General features: G+C 29.9%; 3 protein-coding genes across 3 annotated transcripts; 2 read left to right on the forward strand and 1 right to left on the reverse strand.

The window, feature by feature from the left end:
* The first annotated feature begins 3,870 nt into the window (after positions 1 to 3,870).
* Positions 3,871 to 4,560, forward strand: LOC137831391 (MLP-like protein 43). Its single transcript, XM_068639059.2, has 2 exons — positions 3,871 to 4,106; positions 4,240 to 4,560. Exons 1-2 carry the CDS (start codon positions 3,920 to 3,922, stop codon positions 4,533 to 4,535), a joined length of 483 nt encoding a protein of 160 aa, XP_068495160.2. The 5' UTR covers positions 3,871 to 3,919; the 3' UTR covers positions 4,536 to 4,560.
* Positions 4,561 to 13,010: 8,450 nt separating this feature from the next.
* Positions 13,011 to 15,690, reverse strand: LOC137809424 (uncharacterized). Its single transcript, XM_068610539.2, has 2 exons — positions 14,843 to 15,690; positions 13,011 to 13,287 (listed from the first exon to the last, which is right to left on the reverse strand). The coding sequence occupies exons 1-2, from the start codon at positions 15,688 to 15,690 to the stop codon at positions 13,011 to 13,013; spliced, it is 1,125 nt and encodes a 374-aa protein (XP_068466640.2).
* Positions 15,691 to 16,761: 1,071 nt separating this feature from the next.
* Positions 16,762 to 17,591, forward strand: LOC137831584 (MLP-like protein 43). Its single transcript, XM_068639322.2, has 2 exons — positions 16,762 to 16,995; positions 17,141 to 17,591. The coding sequence occupies exons 1-2, from the start codon at positions 16,803 to 16,805 to the stop codon at positions 17,434 to 17,436; spliced, it is 489 nt and encodes a 162-aa protein (XP_068495423.2). The 5' UTR covers positions 16,762 to 16,802; the 3' UTR covers positions 17,437 to 17,591.
* The last annotated feature ends 7,219 nt before the right edge of the window (positions 17,592 to 24,810 follow it).

Raw genomic sequence — 24,810 nt, forward strand, 5'->3', positions numbered from 1 at the left:
CATTAGAGTTGACATAGAGACATGTTGTTGTTGGTGTGAAGCAATTCTAACGTGTCTTTCAAGTAATCATTGGTGTAGACATGTGTTTTATGGGATCTTCTTAATAGATGTGAGATGATTTTTTTTTTAACACAATAAAATAAGAAAAAAAATTCAAATTGTACAACGTTATCATATAACAACTATAAGCATTTAATATGTTGTTGCATCGTACAAAACATTTGTATCTTATGATATCTATTGTTTAAAAAAACTTACATCTATCAAAACCAAACAATTTCATATATCATAATTTGTTGTAAAAAGATTTAATCAAAATTAACAAGGGTATATTTGGACTTTACTTTACCACACATCATTCCTTAAAATTTTAAAAATTATTAGTTCGATTGATGATTAACTAATTATAAATTTGTAGTTTTTTATTAATCTTATAATTGTCATTTATATATTAATAAAAAAAACTAATATAAAACATTCATATTATTTGTATAAAAAAATATATTCTACAAGAAGACATTAATTCAACAAAAATAATATTTACATAATAATATGTAAATAAATATGTTAGTTGATAGTCCTCTTGTTTTTTTTATCAATTGTAGCCCTATTGTTACCACTTCTAACTTCATTTTTTTCCCATACAATCATAATAGTAAACCATAATTCATATGTAAGTGTGAGCTAATTTAGTTTTATATATTTCATATATAATATATAATCGCATACAAATTTATTTTTTTTATCAGCAACAAATAATTAAATTAAATTGACCCATACAACCTTCATACAAATAATAATAATAATAATAATAACTACTGCATATAATATATAATATACAAGCAGATACGTATATATGATTATACATCCTATTCTTTACAAAATTTGTCAAGGTAGCCCTCAACAACACCACTAGTGAACTATCTTAACTAAAATATTATCAATAAGGTGTCATAATACTTAGTCACATCCAAAGTATAATGAAATTATTGTAAGTTGCCTTTCAAAAGTCACATTAGAATTAAGTATTTCCCAAGAAAGACAAACATTTTCCTTAGGTCAAGATGTTCATATACCTAATAAACTTAATTACATTATTAAATTTAAAAATATATTTAATTTTAAAATTTCGATTGAGTGAACTAACACTAAAGAAAAATATAGTTTATTAATATATATATATATATATAATATAATATAATATAATAAAATAGTGTAATTTTATCACACTTATTATCTTGTGAAAAACTTGTATGGAACTTTTGCCAACAAATATTAATATTTAACTCATTTGATAAATACAAACATTAATTTCTTATCTTAAAATCGGTTTTTTCCACACGTTACAGATAGTCTTGATAAAAAAATATTATTTGTTTAAAGTGATATCAATTATCTTATAGCATATATCAGTTGAACAAAGTTAGAATGGAAAAGAATTTAATTTTTAGTTGGACAGAAGAAAAATTGTTGCATGATGCATTAATTGTTATTTGGTCAATACCTTTTGAACGGTTACTTTTACAAATAAAAATAATTAATTGTGTTAAGGAATCATCCATATGATAAATCATAAATAATTATCCATGTTACCATGTTAGACATTATAACATATTAAAAAAGATAAACAACCAATTATATAAACACCACACTAATAAAAATCATCCACAATTAATTATGTTATACATCACATCTTCTTAAAAGGCATAATTAAAGAACATGTCATACTAGACATTACACCATATTAAAAAGTATTGCCAATGAGCTATTGGAACTCTCCATATTAAAAGCTGTAAGAAACAATTATGCTAGGAATCACTTCATATTAGAAGGGAATAAGAGTGGAAAGTAGTGTTTGTAGCATGTGTGGGAAGAGTGAGGAAACCACTTTTCTTATCTTTTGTCTGTGCAGAGTCGTTTGTCTCGTCCTAACTTGTCTGGTTTAAGTGTTATGAGTGGGTGGAACTGACATCGTTAGTGCATTAGGAGTCGAGAATTTATTTATCACAATTTAGACTAATTGAGGAAAGTGGAGCCGTTAATTGGATTTGGTTGTGTGTGGAATCGCAGCTATAGGAGAACCGTGGAAGCATAGAAATAAAAAGATCTTCAAGAACGGTCACATAAACCACTAAGAGATTTTCTCGATGGCACAGTTGAAGGTTTGATCTTGGGTGGCATCGAAAATACGCTTAGCATGTTTCTCTTACTTTGATTGGTGTCTTGAACCTTTGGCTTGTATGAGGTCCATCAAAAAATGTAAAGGTTAGTGGTGAGGTAGGAATAGCAGTTTTGTTTATGGGTAGAGGACGTTACCGGTTTGTTTTGTATACACCTCTTGTATAAATCCCTGAAAACCTCTATTATTTTTTTATTTTTATTTTTTGATAAAAGAAACTTCATATGGAAACACAATTAATAATTTATATTAAGCATAAGATACTAAATAAAATGTAGAAACAACCACTTAGGTTAAGCATATTTCCACATTAAAAAACGCAAAAAAATCAATTATGTTATCATACGATATTAAAGAAACATAAGCATTAGTGCATAGACCCAAAAACATGTTTATTATCTATTAGAAAGAAAGGATGATGATGGATAGTTTTTTTTGGAGGAAGGATATGATCTTTTATGCTTTTATGTAGTATTAGTACCTTTCTGTTGAATGAGCATGAGACGGGTATTATTAACAATGGCCTTAGGAGATTTTGCAGGGTTCGTGATGGATTATGGACTAGTGCAAGAAAGAGTCACCTCTAGGCCTTATGCTTATATCATTCTTGGAAATATATGGATTGGTGAAGAGGTGCACCCAAGGATATTGCTATATCCATAGTTTAACAATGGGTGTTAAAGAACTTTTTTTAAGGCAACATAAGGAGAGGGGGTGTGGCATATTAAGTGATGTATGAATATGATTTTTATGGCACTTTATTTTTGGAATATTTGGTTGTAGTTAGGTTTTGGTGTTGGAAAGTTGCTACTTTGATGCAATTTTTGTTATATGCTCATGTTATGAAGTTCGGACACTCCTCTTAAATAGTGTGTTCGTGTCAGATGCATGTATCGGACACCACTCGTAGGACACTCGGAAGACAAATATCGGTGAAGTCGTCCAATTCAAAATATTTTTTTTTTAATTTTTGACAATTGTAGCACAAGTCTAACACACTTTTAAAAAGGAGAAATACATTAATTTTTTAAAAAGTCAAACTTATTATATACATTTTTATTATAATTATAAAACTAAAGAACAAATCCTTTTGAACTAGCAACGAAAAACATTTTTCTGCTCCAAAAAAAATTGAAACATACTTAGTGCATATAAATTTTTACTGTCAATTTATATAATATATGGATTCGTGTCCCCGTGTCTTACATTTTAGAGATTATATGTATTTTTGTATTCATGTCATATCAATATCGGTGTTAGTGTCCATGTCGTATCAATGTCTGTGCTACATAGTGCTCAAGACATAAATAAGTAAAAAAAATGAAATATGACCTAAAACATAGTGTATGAGGGTTGGAGCACTCTTGAAATGTTTCAAATTTATTTTTTTTATTTATTAAAAAAAATAAAATAAGCATCATGATAGGATAGATATCACCTTATAAAAGATCAAGCGGTGCTATAAAAAAAAAGTATAAAAAATCATATATTTATCCATTCAATTAAATTTTTGCTTTTGTTTCATGAAAACACTAAATGCTCACAATTAATTCAATTAGTTGGGAGCTGGATTTTTTTCTATTTAATTAAATTTTTGCTTTTGTTTCATGAAAACACTAAATGCTCACAATTAATTCAATTAGTTGGGAGCTGGATTTTTTTCTATTTAAGAGGCATTTCTGATCCTCTCCACATTATCCCATTTCTTTCCTCTGTTATTTGTTTCTTGAATTCTTGAAAATGTTACTTTCTGGAAAAATTAGCACAGAACTTCCAGTGCATGCAACTGCAGAGAAATGGTTCCACATCATGACAAAGAAACTCCACCATATCCAACACGTTGCTGGTAAAATTCATGGAGCCAAACTCCATCAAGGTGATGATTGGCACGTCAATGATTCAGTCAAACATTGGACTTATACCTTAGGTAAGTATATGTTTATAGTTTATTCGTGTTTATATATTTCACAAAAATCAAAATCAGAGATGATATGCTTAATATAACAGAGCTGACATTGCACAATATTTTTGTTAATGATTGGTTATTTTTGAAACAACAGATGGTAAGACAGTAACATGTCTTGAAACTATTGAATCCGTTGATGAAGAGAAAAAAAGAATTGCATTCAAGCTCTTTGGTGAAGCTATAGATGATAAATATAAGGTGTTTAACATAATCTTTGAAGCCATTGAGAAGGATGGTGGCAGTGCTGCAGTTAAATGGAGTATTGAATATGAGAAGGTGAGTGAGGAAGTTCATGCTCCATATGGCTACTTGGAGTTATATGATCATGTCACTAGAGATGTTGATGCTCATCTTCTCGAGGCTGAAAAAGTGTCTGCAAATAAGAACTGAAACATGAGTGAGGCCTAAGATAATGCTCATCTATGTACTGCACTAACTCTGCATTTGATGTGGAGAATAATATCTTTACTTTGTATAATAATTTAAGATGCATGTGAGGGTGATACTTTAATGGTGTGTTGAATAAAAGGATATGTTTGATCTCTTTCTGTCATTCAATTTTGTCTGTATATATATAATTAAGCATAGTAAGACCACTACTTAGCACAGACTTTGCTTAACTTGAGTATTATGTTAATAACAACCACCCTTTACTTGAATTGTTTGGAACAAAGTCTCTCATGCTTGAAACATGACTATTATTTCGATAAGAACGACTTCTGGGTAAAACACTTGTCATTACCAACACTACAAGAAAATCATGGAATAGAAACCAATTTTAGAAACAAAAAATAATTAGTTGCTATAATGATTAAATTATAAATCATTTTAGAAACTAAAAGAAATTGGTTTCTAAATTAGTTTCTATTATTGTTAAATAGTTTCTAAATTGATATCTAATTAGCTACCAAGGTTTTAACTACCAATTATTTAGATTCTAAATTTAGTAGCAAAAACCCTGGTTGTTAATTAGATATCAATTTAGAAACTATTTAACAATAATAGAAAATAATTTAAAAACAAAAAATTATTTTAGTCTTTGATTTAGTCACTATATAGCAACTAATTATTTTTTGTTTCTAAAATTGGTTTATATTTCATGATTTTCTCATAGAGTGATATCAAAAAATTATTGTTAGGCTAACTAAAAGGGGTGTTATATCTTAATATAAGATAAGGTTCACTGTTTTAGGTTGTAGATAAACTAAAACAATATTCTTTACAAGCTTCAGGGCACATAGAGAAATAGATTTTGAAGACAACAAATATCACTTAGTCATCATTATCGTAGATAACCTTTCTTCATCTTGAAATTTAAAGGCTTTAAGAAAGTAGATGTTGCAAATCCTTTTTCCCGTTGAGAAGCTTCAGAGAAGGTCTCCTTCTTCAATTTGTGTTTGTCCATGTGTAAAAGTAAAGATGTATTAAATGTTTTTAATGCAACATTAAATATTTATTTCATTTTCAAGAAACATCTGGATAGCTCTTATGAAGCTTAGGTGAGAAAACTTTTATACAAATTGGAGTAAAGCATAAGACCGTACGAGACAAATAACATTAGAGTTGACATAGAGGTGTGTTGTTGTTGGTGTGAAGCAATTTTAATGTGTCTTTCGAGTGATCGTTGGTGTAGACATGTGTTTTATGGGATCTTTTTAATAGATGTGAGATGATTTTTTTTTGCAGCACAAAAAAATAAGAAACAAAAATATTTCAAATTGTACAACGTTATCATATATAACAACTATAAGCATTTAATATGTTGTTTCATCTGAAAGAGCATTTGTATCTTATAAAGGTGATGACAAGATCAAAAGGGTGCGTCTTCAAACCCTAAGACGCCAATATGATCTGCTGCAGATGGAAACCACAGAGACTGTTGATGTCTATATAAATAAAGTTCTTGCCTTGACAAATCAGATGAAGACCAATGGTGAAACATATTCAGAGCAAACAAAGGTGGAGAAAATTTTGAGATCTTTAACTCCTAGATTTGAACATTTTGTTGTCGCAATTGAAGAGGCCAATGAAATTTCAAAAATGATAGTAAGGTTATTGTTTAATTCCCTACGAGCGCATGAGCAGCGGATGAATGACAATAATATTGAAAAACCAATTGAACAGGTTTTACAAGCACAAACCTCAATTGGTAGCTCCTATCATAAACACGGTAGTTCACGAGGCAGAGGACGGGGACATGGTGGTAGTTATTCTAGCAAAGGTCGTAGTGGTCAGAATCATGGAGGCGCTGAGCAAAACAACACTGGTTCCAATCACATTCCAAATTCAAATAACTTTTGGCATGGAGAATGTGGTCGTGGAGGACGAGGAGGCATTTATAATAAATCAATTGTGGAGTCTTATAACTGCCATAAACACGACCATTATGCAAATGAGTGTAGATCAAAAGGTAAATATCATGCTGCCAATTGTGCTCAAGAAGACAGTAATCACGTACAAGATGAAGAAGATCATGCAGTACTAATGACAACCATATCAAATGAAACCCCAAACAATCATACTTGGTATTTGGATACAAGTTGCACAAATCATATGTTTGTCAGAAGGAGTTGTTTGCAGATTTGGATGACTCATTTCGCACAAAAGTGAAATTCGATGATGGCAGGTTCGTTTCGGTGACTGGAAAGGGGCGAATTCTTATCACATTGAAGAATGGTGATCACATGTACATCTATGATGTTTTCTATGTACCTGATATGAAAAGTAATCTGTTGAGTATGGGACAGCTGGCCGAAAAGGGTTACGTGATGCACATAGTTGAAAATAAATTCTCAATTTTTGATAAAAAAAAAGGTAATTTGATTCTTAAAACCTTTTTATTAAAAAACCGCATGTTTCCAGTAGATATTCATATGGGTGATTTCAAGTGCTTGAATGCAATAGTGAATAATGAATCATGGTTATGGCATTTACGCTTTAGGCACTTAAATTTTCAGAGTTTGAAAAATCTCACCAAACGAAATTTAGTGAATGGTTTACCCCATATTCATCACCCTAATCAATTGTGTGAGACTTGCATTTTTGGAAAGAATTACAGGATACCATTTGTTAAGGATCCTTGGCGTGCAAAATTTCCTTTGGAGCTTGTTCATACAAATGTTTGTGGCTCGGCAAACAAATCATCAGTTGGAGGTAATAAGTATTTTTTAACCTTTATTGATGATTTTTCAAGGAAAACCTGGATTTATCTATTGAAAAGCAAAGACGAGGTATTCCACTGCTTTAAAATATTTAAAGCATTTGTGGAAAGAGAGAGTGGCAGACAAATTAAGATGGTGCGTAGAATGGAGGAGGTGAGTACAAGTCTAATGAGTTCAAGAGGCATTGTGAAGAACTTGGGTTGCAACATAGCATAACATGTCCCTACACACCTCAACACAATGGAGTTGTCGAGAGAAAGAATAGAACAATCATGGACATGATGACGAGCATGCTTAAAGCGAAAGGTATGCCAAATTATTTTTGGGCTGAGGCCGTAACATGTGCAGTATATTTGATAAACAAATCACCCACTCGAAGTTTTCCTAACACAACTCCGATTGAGGCACCCAATGTACAACACTTGAAGGTATTTGGGTCCATTACTTATGCTCATGTCCCTAAGGCAACAAGATCGAAGTTGGATGATAAGGCAGAGAAGACCATTTTCATTGGATATAAGCATAGGGGATACAAATTGTACAATCCAATGACAAAAAATGTTATTATTAGTCGTGATGTTACATTTGCCGAAGATGAGGAATGGCAATGGAATGTAGCAGCTGAAATGGATTCGAAAAAATGATATATTTACGTTTTTAACGATGATGTGGAAGATGGAGTTACTCTTGAAGCACCTACAGTTCAACCTGAAGCTGTAATTCAACCTGAAGTTGCAGCTCCAATTGCAACTATGATGGAGCGACCAAAAAGGCTACAACGACAACATGTACACCTTCAAGATTGCAAAGTAAATCTTGATGATGAAGTTGATGACAATGGAGATTCAGTTCACTTTGCTTTTCTTGCAGATTCAGAGAACCCGTGAGACTTGCAGACTTGCAGATGTCATTCAACACCCCAAATGGCAAAAGACTATGAATGAAGAATTGATGGCGATTGAGAAAAACAATATCATGACTCAAATTGGTTTTAATCTAGATATTCCAATTAAGATTAATTGCATATGCTTTCATCAAGTTAAGAGATTTGTTGGGCATGAAGGTTGTTCCATAACAGAATCAAGGGAGAATGTTGGTTATTAATTCATATTTTATTATCCATAAACTATTTTACTGTTATTATTGCATTAATGGTCAGTTTACCGGCCTGTTAGTATTCCTATTTTATAGCTTCCATTAATTGTAATTTTATTATATATATTATTGAAGTAAATATCAAAATGTATAAGACGAGTATAACAGTTTTGCAATATTGTGCAATTACCTTCAATAAGTTTCTATAACCTTTTGTCTTATCTTATTTCTTTCCATTAGTTTCTACAACTAAAATATTATCAATAAGGTGTCATAATACTTAGTCACATCCGAAGTATAATGAAATTGTTGTAAGTTGCCTTTCAAAACACACATTAGTATTAAATATGTTCAAAAAAACAAACATTTTCTTTAGGTCAAGATAGTTCATATACCTAATAAACATAATTACATTATTAATTTTAAAAATATATTTAATTTTAAAATTTCGATTGAGTGAACTAACACTAAAGAAAAATATAGTTTATTAATAAATATATATTACAAAAAAATAATTAAATAAAAAATAATTTTTGAAATAATAATTAATTACTATATTTATTATTAACTTCTATACATTATAATATACATTTAGATGTGAATACTTCTTAAAACTTTAAATATATATATATATATATATATATATATATTAATAACCTTATCACAGTATTATTATAATATAATAAAATAGTGTAATTTTATCACACTTATTAACTTGTGAAAAACTTGTATACATTTTCCAACAAATATTAATATTTAACTCATTTGATAAATACAAACATTAATTTCTTATCTTAAAATCGGTTTTTTCCACACGTTATAGATAGTTTTGATAAAAAAATATTATTTTTTTAAAGTGATATCAATTATCTTATAGCATATATCAAAGTTAGAATGGAAAAGAATTTAATTTTTAGTTGGACAGAAGAAAAATTGTTGCATGATGCATTAATTGTTATTTGGTCAATACCTTTTGAACGGTTACTTTTACAAATAAAAATAATTAATTGTTTTAAGGAATCATCCATACGATAAATCATAAACAATTAGCCATGTTGCCATGTTATACATTATAACATATTAAAAAAGATAAAAAAAACCAATTATATTAAAACCACACTATAATAAAAATCATCAACAATTAATTATGTTATAGATCATAAAAGGCATAATTAAAGAACATGTCATTCTACACATTACACCATATTAAAAAGTATTGCCAATGAGCTATTGGAACTCTCCATATTAAAAGCTATAAGAAACAATTATGCTAGGAATCACTTCATATTAGAAGGGAATAAGAGTGGAAAGTAGTGTTTGTAGTATTAGTGGGAAGAGTTAGTAAACCACTTTTCTTATCTTTTGTATGTGGACGTCCTGGCTTGTCTGGTTTAAGTGTTATGAGTGGATGGAATTGACATCATTAGTACATTACGAGTCGAGAATTTATTTATCACAATTTAGACTGATTGAGGAAAGTGAAGTCGTTAATCGGATTTGGTTGTGTGTGAAATCACAGTTATAGGAGAACCGTGGAAGCATAGAAATAAAAAGATCTTCAAGAACGGACACATAGACCACTCAGAGATTTTCTCGATGGCACAGTTGAAGGTTTGATCTTGGGTGACATCGAAAGTACGCTTAGCATGTTTCTCTTACTCTGATTAGTTTCTTGAACCTTTGGCTTGTATAAGGTCCATCAAAAAATGTAAAGGTTAGTGGTGAGGTTGGAATAGCAGTTTTGTTTATGGATAGAGGGCGTTACCAGTTTGTTTTGTATACACCTCTTGTATAAATCCTTGAAATACCTCTATTATTTATATATATATATTTTTTTTTATAAAAAATACTTCATATTGAAACATAATTAATAATTTATATTAAGCATAAGATACTAAAAAAAATGTAGAAACAACCACTTAGGTTAAGCATATTTCCACATTAAAAAGGCAAAAAAATCAACTATGTTGGATTTCAGATTTGTGATTATGCTTATATCATTCTTGGATATATATGGATTGGTAAGAGATGCACTCAAGGATATTGCTATATCCATAGTTTAACAATGGGTGTTAAGACCTTTTTTTAAGGCAACATAAGGAGAGGGTGTGGCATATTAATTGATGTATGAATATGATTTTTATGGTACTTTATTTTTGGAATATTTGGTTGTAGTTAGGTTTTGGTGTTGGAAAGATGCTGCTTTGATGCAATTTTTGTTATTTGCTCATGTTATGAAGTTCGGACACTCCTCTTATATAGCGTGTCCGTGTCAGATACATGTATCGGACACCACTCGTAGGACACTCGTAAGATAAGTATCGGTGAAATGTTCAATTCAAAAATAATAATAATAATAATAAATATATATATATATATATACTTTGGAATTTTGACAATTCTACTACGGGTCTAACACAATTTTAAAAAGGAGAAATACATTAATTTTCTAAAAAGTCAAACTTATTGTATACATTTTTATTATAATTATAAAACTAAGGAACAAATCTTTTTGAACCAGCAATGAAAAATATCTTTCTGCTAAAAACAAAAAATGAAACATACTTAGTGCATATAAATTTTTACTGTCAATTTATATATATTACAAAATAGAACAGAGATGAACAAAAAGGAACAGAGATGAACAAAAGAGTAAACTGAAGACAAAGGATATGAGAATGAATATCTCTTCTTTCTTATTATTCAAATCAAAACAAATGATATACAAGTAGTACACTCATTCTAGGGTTTTACTAAAGAAGGAAATAATCAATATTAAATACTAGAATCATAACACACAAACATAAAATAAAGGTGATTCCCTTCTATAAAGAGAAACAACTGATAATTAGAAAAGACTCCTAATTAATATTAGGATCCTTTTGTATCTCTGGTATTTGTATCCTTTAATACCCTGCCACAAGCTGGAGAGCAAATATTGATGAGACCCAGCTTGGAACAAATATTCTTAAAAGATTGAGGACTTAAAGCTTTGGTATAAATATCAGCCAGTTGCTCTGTGGTGGAAATGGGAAGCAAATGGATGAGACCCTTCTTTAATTTTTCTCTGACCACGTAACAATCTATTTCTATATGTTTTGTACGCTCGTGAAATACTGGATTTGTTGCAATGTATCTTGCTGAGTCATTGTCACAGTATAAAAGAGATGGTTGCTCAAAAGGAACTTTGAAATCTTGAAGAAGATAAGTTAGCCATTGAATTTCACATGTAACAGTGGTCATTGCCCTGTATTCAGCTTCACAAGAACTCTTTGATATTGTTCATTGCTTCTATGATTTCCAAGATATGAGAGAATTCCCAAGATACACACTAAAACCAGTCACTGATTGTCTTGAATCACTACAGGTGCCCCAATCACTATCACAAAAGGCTTTGAGATGAACAGAAGTAGTGGAAGAGAAAAATAGACCAAGACTTGGAGCCCCTTTGATATATCTGAGAATTCTAATTGCTGCATTATAGTGAACAATTGTAGGCTTAGCAAGAAACTGAGAAAGTTGTTGCACAGAAAATGTTATGTCAGGTCAGGTATTAGTGAGATACATAAGTCTTCCAATCAATCTTCTGTAGGCTTGAATATCTGTGAAAGGAATACTTCCAGTAGAAGAGAATTTCTCATGATTATCAATAGGAGTGGGTGCAGGTTTGCAGGCTAAAAGACCTGCATCGGTTAATAATTCCAATGCATATTTCCTTTGATTTACCATTATTCCTGTCTTACTTCTTGCTACTTCTAGACCAAGAAAGTATCTTAAATTCCCAAGATCTTTAATCTTGAATGTCTGATTCAAGGCTTGTTTGATTCGAACAATCTCTTCTTTATCACTTCCTGCCAATATTATATTATCCACATATACCAATAATGCTGTAAAAGATCCTTCAAAAGAATTAATGAACAAGGAATGATCATTCATAGATTGAGTATATCCCATAGAAAGCAAAAATGATGACAGTTTGGCAAACCATTCTCTGTTGGCTTGTTTAAGGCCATATAAAGCCTTTTTTAGTTTACAAACTTTTCCTAGTGGAATAGAAGTCAATCCAGGAGGAGCAAACATGTATACATCTTCTTTCAAATCTCCATGTAAAAAGGCATTGTTTATGTCTAATTGTTTCAATTCCCAATTATAAATAGAAGCTAAAGAAAGAAGCAACCTTATGGTGGTCATCTTTGCTACTGGAGAGAAAGTATTGAGGTAGTCAATGCCTTCTATTTGTGTATATCCCTTTGCCACTAACCTTGCTTTATACCTTCAATTGTTCCATCAGCCTTATATTTTATTTTGAATACCCATTTGCGACCTATGGCAGCTTTGTTTTGAGGCAGAAGAGCAGTCTCCCAAGTTTGATTTGACTCTAAAGAAGATATCTCACATTGTATAGCTTTTCTCCAACAGTCATGTTTCACAGCTTCAGAATAAGTGTTTGGCTCAACATGTGAAGAAATAGACATAACAAAAGATTTGTAAGAAGGTGATAAATTGCTATAAGACAAAACAGAATTCAAAGGATATTTAACGCTTGAAGATGTACTAAAAACATTAAGATTACAATGATAATCCTTTAAATACTCAGGTGATTTTTTATTCATGTGCTCATTCGGACAGATGGATCTGATTCAGAACTTTGTTCTATATCATGATTTTCATTGAGGTTTTGGTCTATATGGGAACAATCTTCTTCTGAAACCTTAATTTGTGACTCACAATTATTATTACTGCTATTTTCAACATTATCACAAGGTGTATTATCACAAGGTGCAAGAATGGCTTGTGATGGCTGACTTAAGACAAATTGATCTTCAGCAAACAAAATTTGATCATTAACGTCGGGATTGTTAGTTTCATTGCTAGTATCTTGAACCCTTTGGTATGGAAAAACATGTTCATAAAAGACAACATCCCTAGACACAAAAATTTCTCTTGATTGAATATTCAACAAAATATATCCTTTTGTCCCCCGTTGAAAACCAATAAAAACACATTTTGATGCTCTTGGATCAAATTTTCTTCTATTTGTTGACAAGGTGCTAGCATAACATAAAGAACCAAACACCTTTAATCCATTAAAATTTGCCTCAGTTTTGAAAAGCATTTCATGAGGAGAAGAATAATTTAAAACAGGTGTGGGAAGCATGTTTATAATATGCGCAGCATGTACCACAGAATAAATTTTGGGTAAATGAGATTGTATCATAAGAGCTCTTGCTACATCTAATAAATGACCATGTTTCCTTTCAACTATACTATTTTTGTTGTGGAGTATTGACACATGATGTTTGATGTATTATTCCTTTACTGACAAAAAAATTAGTCATGAAAAATTCAGTTCCATTATCACTTCTTATTATTTTTATTGTTGTCTCAAACTGTGTTTGAACAAAAATAACAAAATCTTCCAAAACCTTAACAACTTCAGATTTTTGTTTCAAAAGAAAAATCCATGTGTACCTCGAATAGTCATCAACTATGGTCAGCAAATATTTATGACCATGAATTGATGGTATTGAGTATGGTCCCCAAACATCTACATGAATCAAATCAAAACATTTTTTTGATTTAGATGTACTAATAGGAAAAGAAAGTCTTCTTTGCTTTGCAAAATGACAGACATCACAAACAAAAGATTTGTTATATTTAACAAAAGGAAATTTATTCTTGATAACATCAATACATCTATTTGAAATATGACCTAATCGAAAATGCCAAAGGGTTTCTAGATCACTAGCACTGACATTAACAGTATTGATGGTGTGTGTACATTCAAGGGGTTTAATTTGAAATTTCTAGTAAGATGGGATCCTGAGTATATAAAGTCTATCTTGCGTCTTAGCGATTCCAATCATCTTCATTGTTATTTTGTCATGAATGTGACAACCGTTAGAGTCAAAGGTAAGAACACAAGATAGTTTATCAATCAATTTTGCTACGGAAAGAAGATTAAAATTGAAGCAAGGAATGTACAAAACATTGTCTATGACATGATTTTGATTGAGAAAAACACTTCTAGAATAATTGGCAATGACTTGATTTCCATTTGGTAATTTGACATAAATAGGATCAATTTGATGATATGAAGTGAAATAAGTTAAAGATGAACAAATGAGATCAGTAGCACCACTATCAATAATCCAAGAACTAAAAGAAGAAATAAAATTATTACCTGTTTGATTGGAGGGATTGGAGGGAATAATAGAGACTTGATTATAAGCATTCCCACTGGATTTAGTCTGTTGTAAAAAACCTAACAATGTTTGATACTGCTCAGGAGTAAAACCAATTTGTTGAGACTCCACTTCTGACTTTGAACCTTCATGATTCTGCTCATTATTATTGAAATTTGTATTCTGAAAAACTGCATTAGTATGACTCTGATCATGATTCTGATTTTTTAACTTGAAATGAGGTGGAAAGTCATGCCTTTTATAGCATGTATCAATGGTATGCCATGTCCTTCCACAATGACTACAAATTTTGGAAGTATATCCTCTTCCATTGCTTCCTCTTCCGTATCCAGCACCTCTGCCATAGGTTGTAGCATTGTTTTTATAACCTCCTTTGCTATTAGCAATCATTGCCTTGGATTGATCACCAAATATTTGCCTCTCTTGTTGTGTAACAAGAGAGCAAACTTTATTCAAGGATGGCAAAGGGTCCATCAATAAAATTTGAGTTCTCACAGTCGAATAATTATCATTTAGCCCCCTTAGAAATTTGATAATTTGGTCTTGTATTTTATATTTAGAAACATTCACAAGAGTATTGCATTTAGAGGCACATGAAGAAGCGGATAGCGGGCGAAAAAGATCAAGTTCATCCCAAAGAATTTTTAACTGAGTGAAATAGTTTGTAACAGTCAACTCACCTTGTTTAAAAGAAGAAATCATCTCCTGGATATCAGAAATACAAATCATGTCTCCTTGTGAGAACCTTTCCTTTAAATCATTCCATATGTCAAAGGCATTGTCCATACAGATGATGCTCTGCGCGATGGATTGAGAAACAGCCTTGAGAATCCACGAAACAACCAACATATTGGCTCTCTGCCATGTTGGAAACAATGATTTGGTACGATTGGGAGCTTCTATAGTTCCATCAATGAAACCTATTTTGTTCTTTGAAATTAGGCTAATTTGAAACGAACGAGACCAATGATGATAATTTGGTCCCTCAAGAATAATAGGGACAATAAGAAAGGGAGGATTATCTGATGAACTAACATGGTAAGGTGAACTAAGATCTTGTGAGGGATCATCAACTTCACCCATGAATAAATGTAGCAAGCAGAGCTCTGATGATGAGCTCTGATACCATATTACAAAGTGGACTTTAAGCCTAACTCAACCCCATAAAACCGGCTCATAGGGTTGAGGTTTGCACCCACTTATATACAATGAAAGGCTCTAATCTCTAGTCGATGTGGGATCTCCAACACACCCCCTCATGCCGAGACTATCAACTCATGCGTGGGAATATATATTATGGGTGGTCCGATAGCGGGTGGCACGATAGGCCCAACACAAACACTCGCTAGGATAGGCTCGAAAATGGCTCTGATACCATATTACAAAACAGAACAGAGATGATAAAAAAGGAACAGAGATGAACAAAAGAGTAAACTGAAGACAAAGAATATGAGAATGAATATCTCTTCTTTCTTATTATTCAAATCAAAACAAATGGTCTGAATATATACAAGTAGTACACTCATTCTAGGGTTTTACTAAAGAAGGAAATAATCAATATAAAATACTAGAATCATAACACATAACACACAAACATAAAATAAAGGTGATTCCCTTCTATAAAGAGAAACAACTGATAATCAGAAAAAACTCCCAATTAATATTAGGATCTTTTTGTATCTCTGGTATCCGTATCCTTTAATAATATAATATATATAGATCTGTGTCCCCGTGTCTTACATTTTAGAGATTATATGTATTTTCGTATCCATGTCGTATCGGTATCAGTATTCGTGTCGTATCAATGTCTGTGTTACATTCATGTGCTACATTCATGACATAAATAAGTAAAAAAAAATGAAATATGGCCTAGAAGATATTTTATAAGGATTGGAATACTGTTAAAATATTCCAAATTTATTTTATTTATTTATTAAAAAAATAAAAGAGATAAACAACATGATAGGATAGATATCACCTTATACAAGATTAAGCGGTGCTATAAAAAAAATATAAGAAATCGATTATATATTTTACCCATTCAATTAAATTTTTGCTTTTATTTCATGAAAACACTAAATGCTCACAATTAATTCAATTAGTTGGGAGCTGGATTTTTTTTCTATTTAAGAGGTATTTCTCATCCCTCTCTACATTATCCCATTCCTTTTCTCTGTTATTTGTTTCTTGAACTCATGATAATTTCACTTTCTGGAAAAATTAGCACTGAACTTCCGGTGCATGCAACTGCAGAGAAATGGTTCCACATCATGACAAAGAAACTCCACCATATCCAACACGTTGCTGGTAAAATTCATGGAGCCAAACTCCATGAAGGTGATGATTGGCATGTCAATGATTCAGTCAAACATTGGACTTATACCTTAGGTAAGTATCTTTATAGTTTATTCCTGTTTATATATTTCACAAAAATCAAAATCAGAGAAATTCCATCACTTTGTTCATATTCGCTCGTTAATTGAATTTGAAGTATCCATATACTTGTTTTCTTCTTATTTTTGTGAAACAACAGATGGTAAGACAGTAACATGTCTTGAAACTATTGAATCCGTTGATGAAGAGAAAAAAACAATTGCATTCAAGCTCTTTGGTGAAGCTATAGATGATAAATATAAGGTGTTTAACATAATCTTTGAAGCCATTGAGAAGGATGGTGGCAGTGCTGCAATTAAATGGAGTATTGAATATGAGAAGGTGAGTGAGGATGTTCATGCTCCATATGGCTACTTGGAGTTATATGATCATGTCACTAGAGATGTTGATGCTCATCTTCTCGAGGCTGAAAAAGTGTCTGCAAATAAGAACTGAAACATGAGTGAGGCCTAAGATAATGCTCATCTATTATGTACTGCACTAACTCTGCATTTGATGTGGAGAATAATATCTTTACTTTGTATAATAATTTAAGATGCATGTAGGTGATACTTTAATGGTGTGTTGAATAAAAGGATATGTTTGATCTCTTTCTTTCTGTCATTCAATTTTGTCTGTTTATAACTAAGCATAGTAAGACGACTAGTTAGCACAGACTTTTCTTTCACAGATCATCTGTCAAAACTTTTTGTGAACTTTTTATGAAATTTCTCTTTTTTTTTAGTTACAACAAATTCCATAACATTCAATATGGATGAGATTAGAGAACAGAAACTTAATACTTTTATATTGATTTATGTGAAAAATCAATCTATATGTCTAATTCTTAACATTTCGATCAAGTTTCATTAAACATACTAGTGTTTCGAAGATACAATAACTAATTTTTAACCTCAATCAATGTTGACTAAAATAACTCGAGTATTATTTGAAAACATAGTCATTTATGACCTTCAAGTATTGTTTAGATTGTCGTCGTTCTTAGCTTAACTTGAGTATTGTTTTAATAACAATCACCTCTCACTTGAGTTGTTTAGAACAAAGTCACTCATGATTAAAACACGACTATTATTTGGATAACAACGACTTCTGGGTAAAACACTTTTTATTACAAAAGAGTGAGATAAAAAAAATTATTGTTATACTAACTAAAAGAGGTGTTATATCTTAATATAAGATAAGGTTCACTATTTTAGGTTGCAGATAAACAAAAACAATATTTTTTACAAGCTTTAGGGCGTAGAGAAAAAAGGTTTTTGAATACAACGAATATCGCGTAGTCATCATTGTCGTAGATAACCTTTCTTCATTTTGAAATTTAAAGGCTTGAAGAAAGTTGATGTTGCAAATTCCTTTTTCCCGTTGAGAAGCTTCAAAGAAGGTCTTCTTCTACAACTTGTGTTTGTCCATGTGTAAAAGTAAAGATGTATTAAATGTTTTTAATGCACCTTAAATATTTATCTCATTTTCAAGAAACATCTTGATAGCTCTTATGAAGCTTAGGTGAGAAAATTTTTATACAAATTGGAGTAAAGCATAAGACCATACAAGACAAATAGCATTAAAGTTGACGAAGAGGCGTGTTGTTGTTGGTGTGAAGAAATTTTACCGTGTCATTCAAGTGATCGTTGGTGTAGACATGCGTTTTATGGGATCTTCTTAATAGATGTGAGATTTTTTTATTTTTTTTTTGCAACACAATAAAATAAGAAAAAAAATATATTTTGAATTATACAACGTTAGCTTGATAATGTGCGCTTATCATATAAGAATGATAAGCATTTAATATGTTGTTGCATCTGTCAGACGAAACATTTGCATTTTACGAGATTTATTGTTTAGAAAAACTTACATCTATCAAACGAAACACTTTCGTATTTCATAATTTGCTATAAAAAGATTTAATCAAAATTAACAAGGGTTTGTTTGGACTTTACTTTACCACATATCATTCCTTATAATTTTAAAAGTTGTTAATTTGACTGATGATTAACTAATTATAAATTTCTATTTCTTCATTAATCTTATAATTGTCATTTATATATTAATGAAAATAACTAATATAAAACATCCATATTATTTGTATAAAAAAAATATTCTACAACAAGACATTAATTCTACAAAAATAATATTTACATAATAATATGTAAATAAATATCTCTGCTACTTGATAGTCCTCTTGTTTTTTTTTTATTATTATTAATTGTAACCCTATTGTTAGCACTTCTAACTTCATTTTTTCTCATACTATATACAATCATAATAGTCAACAATAATTCATATGTAACTGTGAGCTAATTTAGTTTTATATATTTCATATATAATGTATAACCGCATATAATATAATATATATATATATGATTATATATCATATTCTATATAAAACACTAGAAGAAAACTATGAAATAGAAACCAATTTTAGAAAAAAAATTAATTAGTTGTTACAGTGACTAAATTAGAAATCATTATAGAGACAAAAAAAAAAATTGGGCTCTAAATTAGTTTCTATTATTGTTAAATGGTTTCTAAATTGGTATCTAATTAGTCACCAAAGTTTTTGCTACCAAATTTAAAATCTAAATAATTGGTAGTTAAAACCTTAATAACTAATTAGATACCAATTTAGAAACTATCTAATTTAGAAACCAATTTTTTTTTTCTAAAATGGTTTCTAATTTAATCATTATAACAACTAATTATTTTTTGTTTTTAAAATTAACTTTTATTTCATAATTTTGTTAATTACATCATTTCATTGTCTAACAATATCAAGGTAGACGTGAACAACACCACACCAGTGAACTATCTTAACTAAAATATTATCAATAAGGTGTCATAATACTTAGTTGCATCCAAAGTTAATGAAATTATTGTAAGTTGCCTTTCAAAGGTCACATTAGAATTAAGTATTTCCCAAGAAAGACAAACATTTTCTTGGTTCATATACCTAATAAACTTAATTACATTATTAAATTTAAAAATATATTTAATTTTAAAATTTCGATTGAGTGAACTAATACTAAATAAAACAAGAAAATTATGAAATAGAAACTAATCTTAGAAATCAAAAAATATTAGTTGTTATATTGACTAAATTAGAGACCATTTTAGAGATTAAAAAAAATGATTTCTAAATTGGTTTTTATTATTATTAAATAGTTTCTAAATTGGTATCTGATTAGCGACCAATATTTTTGCTACCAAATTTAAAAATTATTTAACAATAATAAAAAATAATTTAGAAAAAAAAAAGTTTTTAAAATAGTCTCTAATTTAGTCACTATAACAACTAGTTATTTTTTGTCTCTAAAATTAGTTTCTGTTTCATAATTTTCTTGTAGTGATATATATATTATAAAAAAATAATTAAATAAAAAAATTTATAAAATAATAATTAATTACTATATTAATTAAATTAAATATTATCTACCAATTTAAATATAAAATATAAAGTAACTGGTCTTAATAGTTAATTAGGTACCATTCACTAAAAGAAAGAAAGTGAGAATTACTAGTTACATAATATAGGAATAAAAATAGACCACTTATTAAGTTGACAATGATATCTATGATGTCTAACATCAAAATATTTTTATAAAAAAAAATAAAAACAACATAAATATAAATAATAATTTGCTTGTGTGGCATAAGGGTTTGAAATTTGATTAACTGCTCCTTGTAATCTTCACTGATAAAAGTGAATATTGTGTTCATCTATCGACATTGGCCTAAATTTCACTGTAGGTAGAACAAAGTTAAATTTATCGTCTATTTTATAATTGAAATCACATATTTTAAATTTTAAATTGAAAAGTGGATGATTAAAAAGTGAATTGTAACTTCAAAATCTAGTGGTTTTATAAATTTATGTATCTATTTGTGATATGATATGCTTTTCTTACGAAAGTGTAAAAAAATATACATTCTTTTCCTCTTTCTTTGCCACAGATTAAGATAGTTTTATTTAATTTTAGATAGCAAGGAATTTGATTAAAGGTAGCTTTCGTGGTTTGGTTCTTTTGAAATTAGGCAACTGATAATATTCTTCTCTTTTATTTTTTATATAAATTGAGAAAGAGAATGGAGAAAGGAAAATTATGTAAGTTATGAAATAATATTTTGTCAATATGATAGGTTCAGATAAATCTAAAACATTTAAAGAAAAGAGAGTGAGACTTTTTTGGGACTCTTATATTAATAAAATATTTATTATTTTAACATATGGGTCGATTAAGTTGTTTTTTAACATTTATTTTGTTCAGGTAGTTAGAAAGTGGCATTTATTATTTACTGTTCCTGCCTAAATCCTGTAGAACAGTTCTTTTTGTGGTGATCTTTTCGGTTTTTCGGTTAGTCTTCCTTTAGTTGGGTCTCCTTTGATCTGGACACGATGGGGGAGTACCTGCGAAGACACTCCGACGATCAAGTCAGACCGAGAGCTAAGTACCAAAAAAGTGGAGAGTGAATAGTTACCTTGGGTGTTGTGCCTCTTCTGCTATTTATATTGCTCTAGATGGATTATGGCTGCTGTGGGCCTGCTTTAGGGTCCAAATAGAGGCTCAATTGTGCCTTAACCGTGCTTATCACCTAAGCTGGTTTGTTTATACCTAATTATGCGTTTAGCTTTACATCTTGTCGTCTAGTCGGCTTTGTCGTCTACTCAGTCTGTCGACCATCCGATAGTACATTTACTATAGTCTACTTTATTTCAGCTAAACTTAAATTATATTTCAATAATTTATGTTGTTTAATATAAGCTTAGTTAATATTATTTTTGTAAATTTGTATTCATTGTGGGATAATATATTATGGGTGGTCCGTGATAACGATTCGATAGCGAGTGGTCAGATAAGTCCAACAAACACTCGTTATGATAGACTCAAAATGGTCTTGATACCATATTACGGAGTGGACTTTAAGCCTAACTCAATCCTATAAAACTGGCTCATCAGATGAGATTTGCACTCACTTATATCCTATAAAATCTCTTAATCCCTAGTCGATGTAAGATTTCAAACAATAATCAAAACACGTTAATTACTACATAGATGAATGATAACAGGTAAGTTCAAAAATAATAAACCAATCATTGAAAATAAATCATATGTATACATATTCAAACAATTTCATAATTCAATCTTTCATTTATTCTAAACATTCTAGATGATAAAATTGTAAAACATGGTAAATTTTCTAAACGATTCTAAATTTGTTAGATGAATTGAGTATACGAACAAGACTAGTTCTGATACAAAATCTGTTGAGTCTGAAAATATATTATTTCGGAACTTTTATTTTGTCTGAAGTCCTACTTTTATTTGTCTTTGAAATTTTCATTTCACTTGTATTTTTAGGTTATATGGCCCTGATTTTAACTATTCTTATAGATTACTTATCCTTGTTCTCCTCTTTATAGTGATAGTAATGGTTGGTGTTATTTTATTTTAGAATTTAATATGTTTTTCATATTATATATAATGTAAAATTTTACTTTTATTTTTAGTTTAAATTTTAAGTTTTTTAATATTTGTAATAAAGAAATTATTGGGATAAGTTTTATCAGTATTTTGTTTACATAATAAACAAATTTTTATCATGAAGTAATATTGACGATAAGTTAACATCAAATATTTTAATATCTTAATCATAAAATTATATTTGTGACATAAAAAGAAATTGACAAAGACGGATTCCAATAATTTTCTTATGATAAACTTTATATATATATATTCAATAAAAAGTATGGAGAATGACAGTGCCCTAGGCAACTATTTGAGGAAAAAATAATAAAGTTACTGCATATATGTTTTTATTCACAAGAGATATTTTAGGGATATCTCAATTCTTATATAAAAATAGAGGCGTCCTTCAACTTATAAACGCCTTCCTCACACCCTAAGATACAACGTTAAGTAAACCTACTCTTCCCAACCTTAACCCTTTAACCTTTCTTTTTAATCGATTTCATGCATTCCAAAGATTCGAGACACCAATCAGAGTAAGAAAAACAAGTTAAACGTATCTTCGAGGTAACTCATGACCAAACCTGCAATTGCATCATCGTAAAGATCTCACTATAATCTATGTGCCCCTTCCTAAAGACCTTCTTGTTTCTTTGTTTCCATAATTCACTTATGACTATTATCCACACAGAGTACCAGATCTAATTGACATCTTCACTTTCCCCCATTAACTTAAACTGTGAAAAGTGCATTTTTAGGTCCTGATGAATCGTCGAAGCCAATCTCACCCACTCATATAGCACTTGTACCAAACCAACCAAGCTACCCGCACATGCTACAGATACCACTCTCCACCGTTATCTCTCTCTTTACCAAATTAACTTTAGACACAATTTTTTTATCCTCCAACACCCTCCAAACTGTAACAATAGCTTATGGTTGTGCTTTGATCCTCCAGAACCCCCATAGATATCACCATCTTCCCCCTGAACTTCACCTTTTAAAACTTTGTATGCATATTGGACTATAAACCCTGCACTATCACTCCCTTTCCAAACCCATATATCCCTTTTTTCTTCATTAATAGTCTTCCTCTCCATCAACATTATTAGCTCTTGCTCATGTTCCTTTTCTCATTCAAACAAGTCCTATCTTCCAAGTCCACTCACGATTGTCATCCCACTCCCCTCATTGCCTTAGCTTGGCTTCCTTGTGAAAACATATTGAAAAAAGTCTCAGAAATTTATCTTTAAGTGCTTCATTCCCTACCCAAATATCCTCCCACAGAATAATCTCCCTCCCATTCCCAACCTCCCAAATAACATTGTCCACAAAATTTCCTTTCCACCCCCCAAACCTCCATACCACCTTCAAATCCTTTCACCATAAAGAATCCAACCTACTACTCCTCTGAGCCCTTAGATTTCTCCAACCACCATACTTGGAAACCATCACATCTTTCCACAACCCATTTTCAGCATTGTCCAAGCACCAGATTCATTTCTTTAAAAGCGTCATATTAAACTTTCTCAAGTATCCCTATTAATTTAATTTCATTCTTTATTGATAAAAAAAATTAAAATTATCCTTCCAATAATAAAGTTCGAAATAAAACATTATATTTTAAATTATATCTTCAAAGAGAATGTGAGTGCTCTTATGTGGTACTGTTTAACGAAAATTAAATTATGGATTAGGTGCCTTAATATGAATTGTTTAAACGAGAGAAAATTGTATGTTAGTGAAATTATAAAACATATCTGTAATGGATTTCTTTAAAATTCTGTGGTGAATTGTTAAATTAGTTTAATCAAAGTCAACAGTTTGTGATTTAACAATAGAATAAATATGTTAACAATAATAATTCTTTTAATAATATAAATTCATTTGTGGTATATCAAACCAAAACACGTTTCTTAAATTATATGATTAGGTATTTAAGACGTACCAAATATTGACACTGACATGTTTCGGTAAAATATTTAGTTATAAAATATCTTTTGAATTTTTAAAATTTCTAACACAATTCTAAAAAGTCCAATAAAATAATTTTCTAAAAAATCAAACTTACTATATAAGTTTCTATTATAATTATAAAAAAATAAACAACTTCTTTATATAATCAGAAATATATTTTTATTTAATTTTTTATTACTTTTTTTAATAATATATTTTTTTAAAGTTGTTAATTTAAAGTGCTTTTTATAATAATAATAATAATAATCAAGAAAAAATAAATTATTTAAATGAATTATATTTTTTTTACTTTTGAATTTTAAATATATAAACTAGATTTATTTTTGTTATATATAAATAATCTTATTATCAATTTATAATGATAGAGTGC

Source organism: Phaseolus vulgaris, chromosome 11, assembly GCF_051622355.1.
Source record: "Phaseolus vulgaris cultivar YP4 chromosome 11, ASM5162235v1, whole genome shotgun sequence".
Lineage (NCBI taxonomy): Eukaryota > Viridiplantae > Streptophyta > Magnoliopsida > Fabales > Fabaceae > Phaseolus > Phaseolus vulgaris.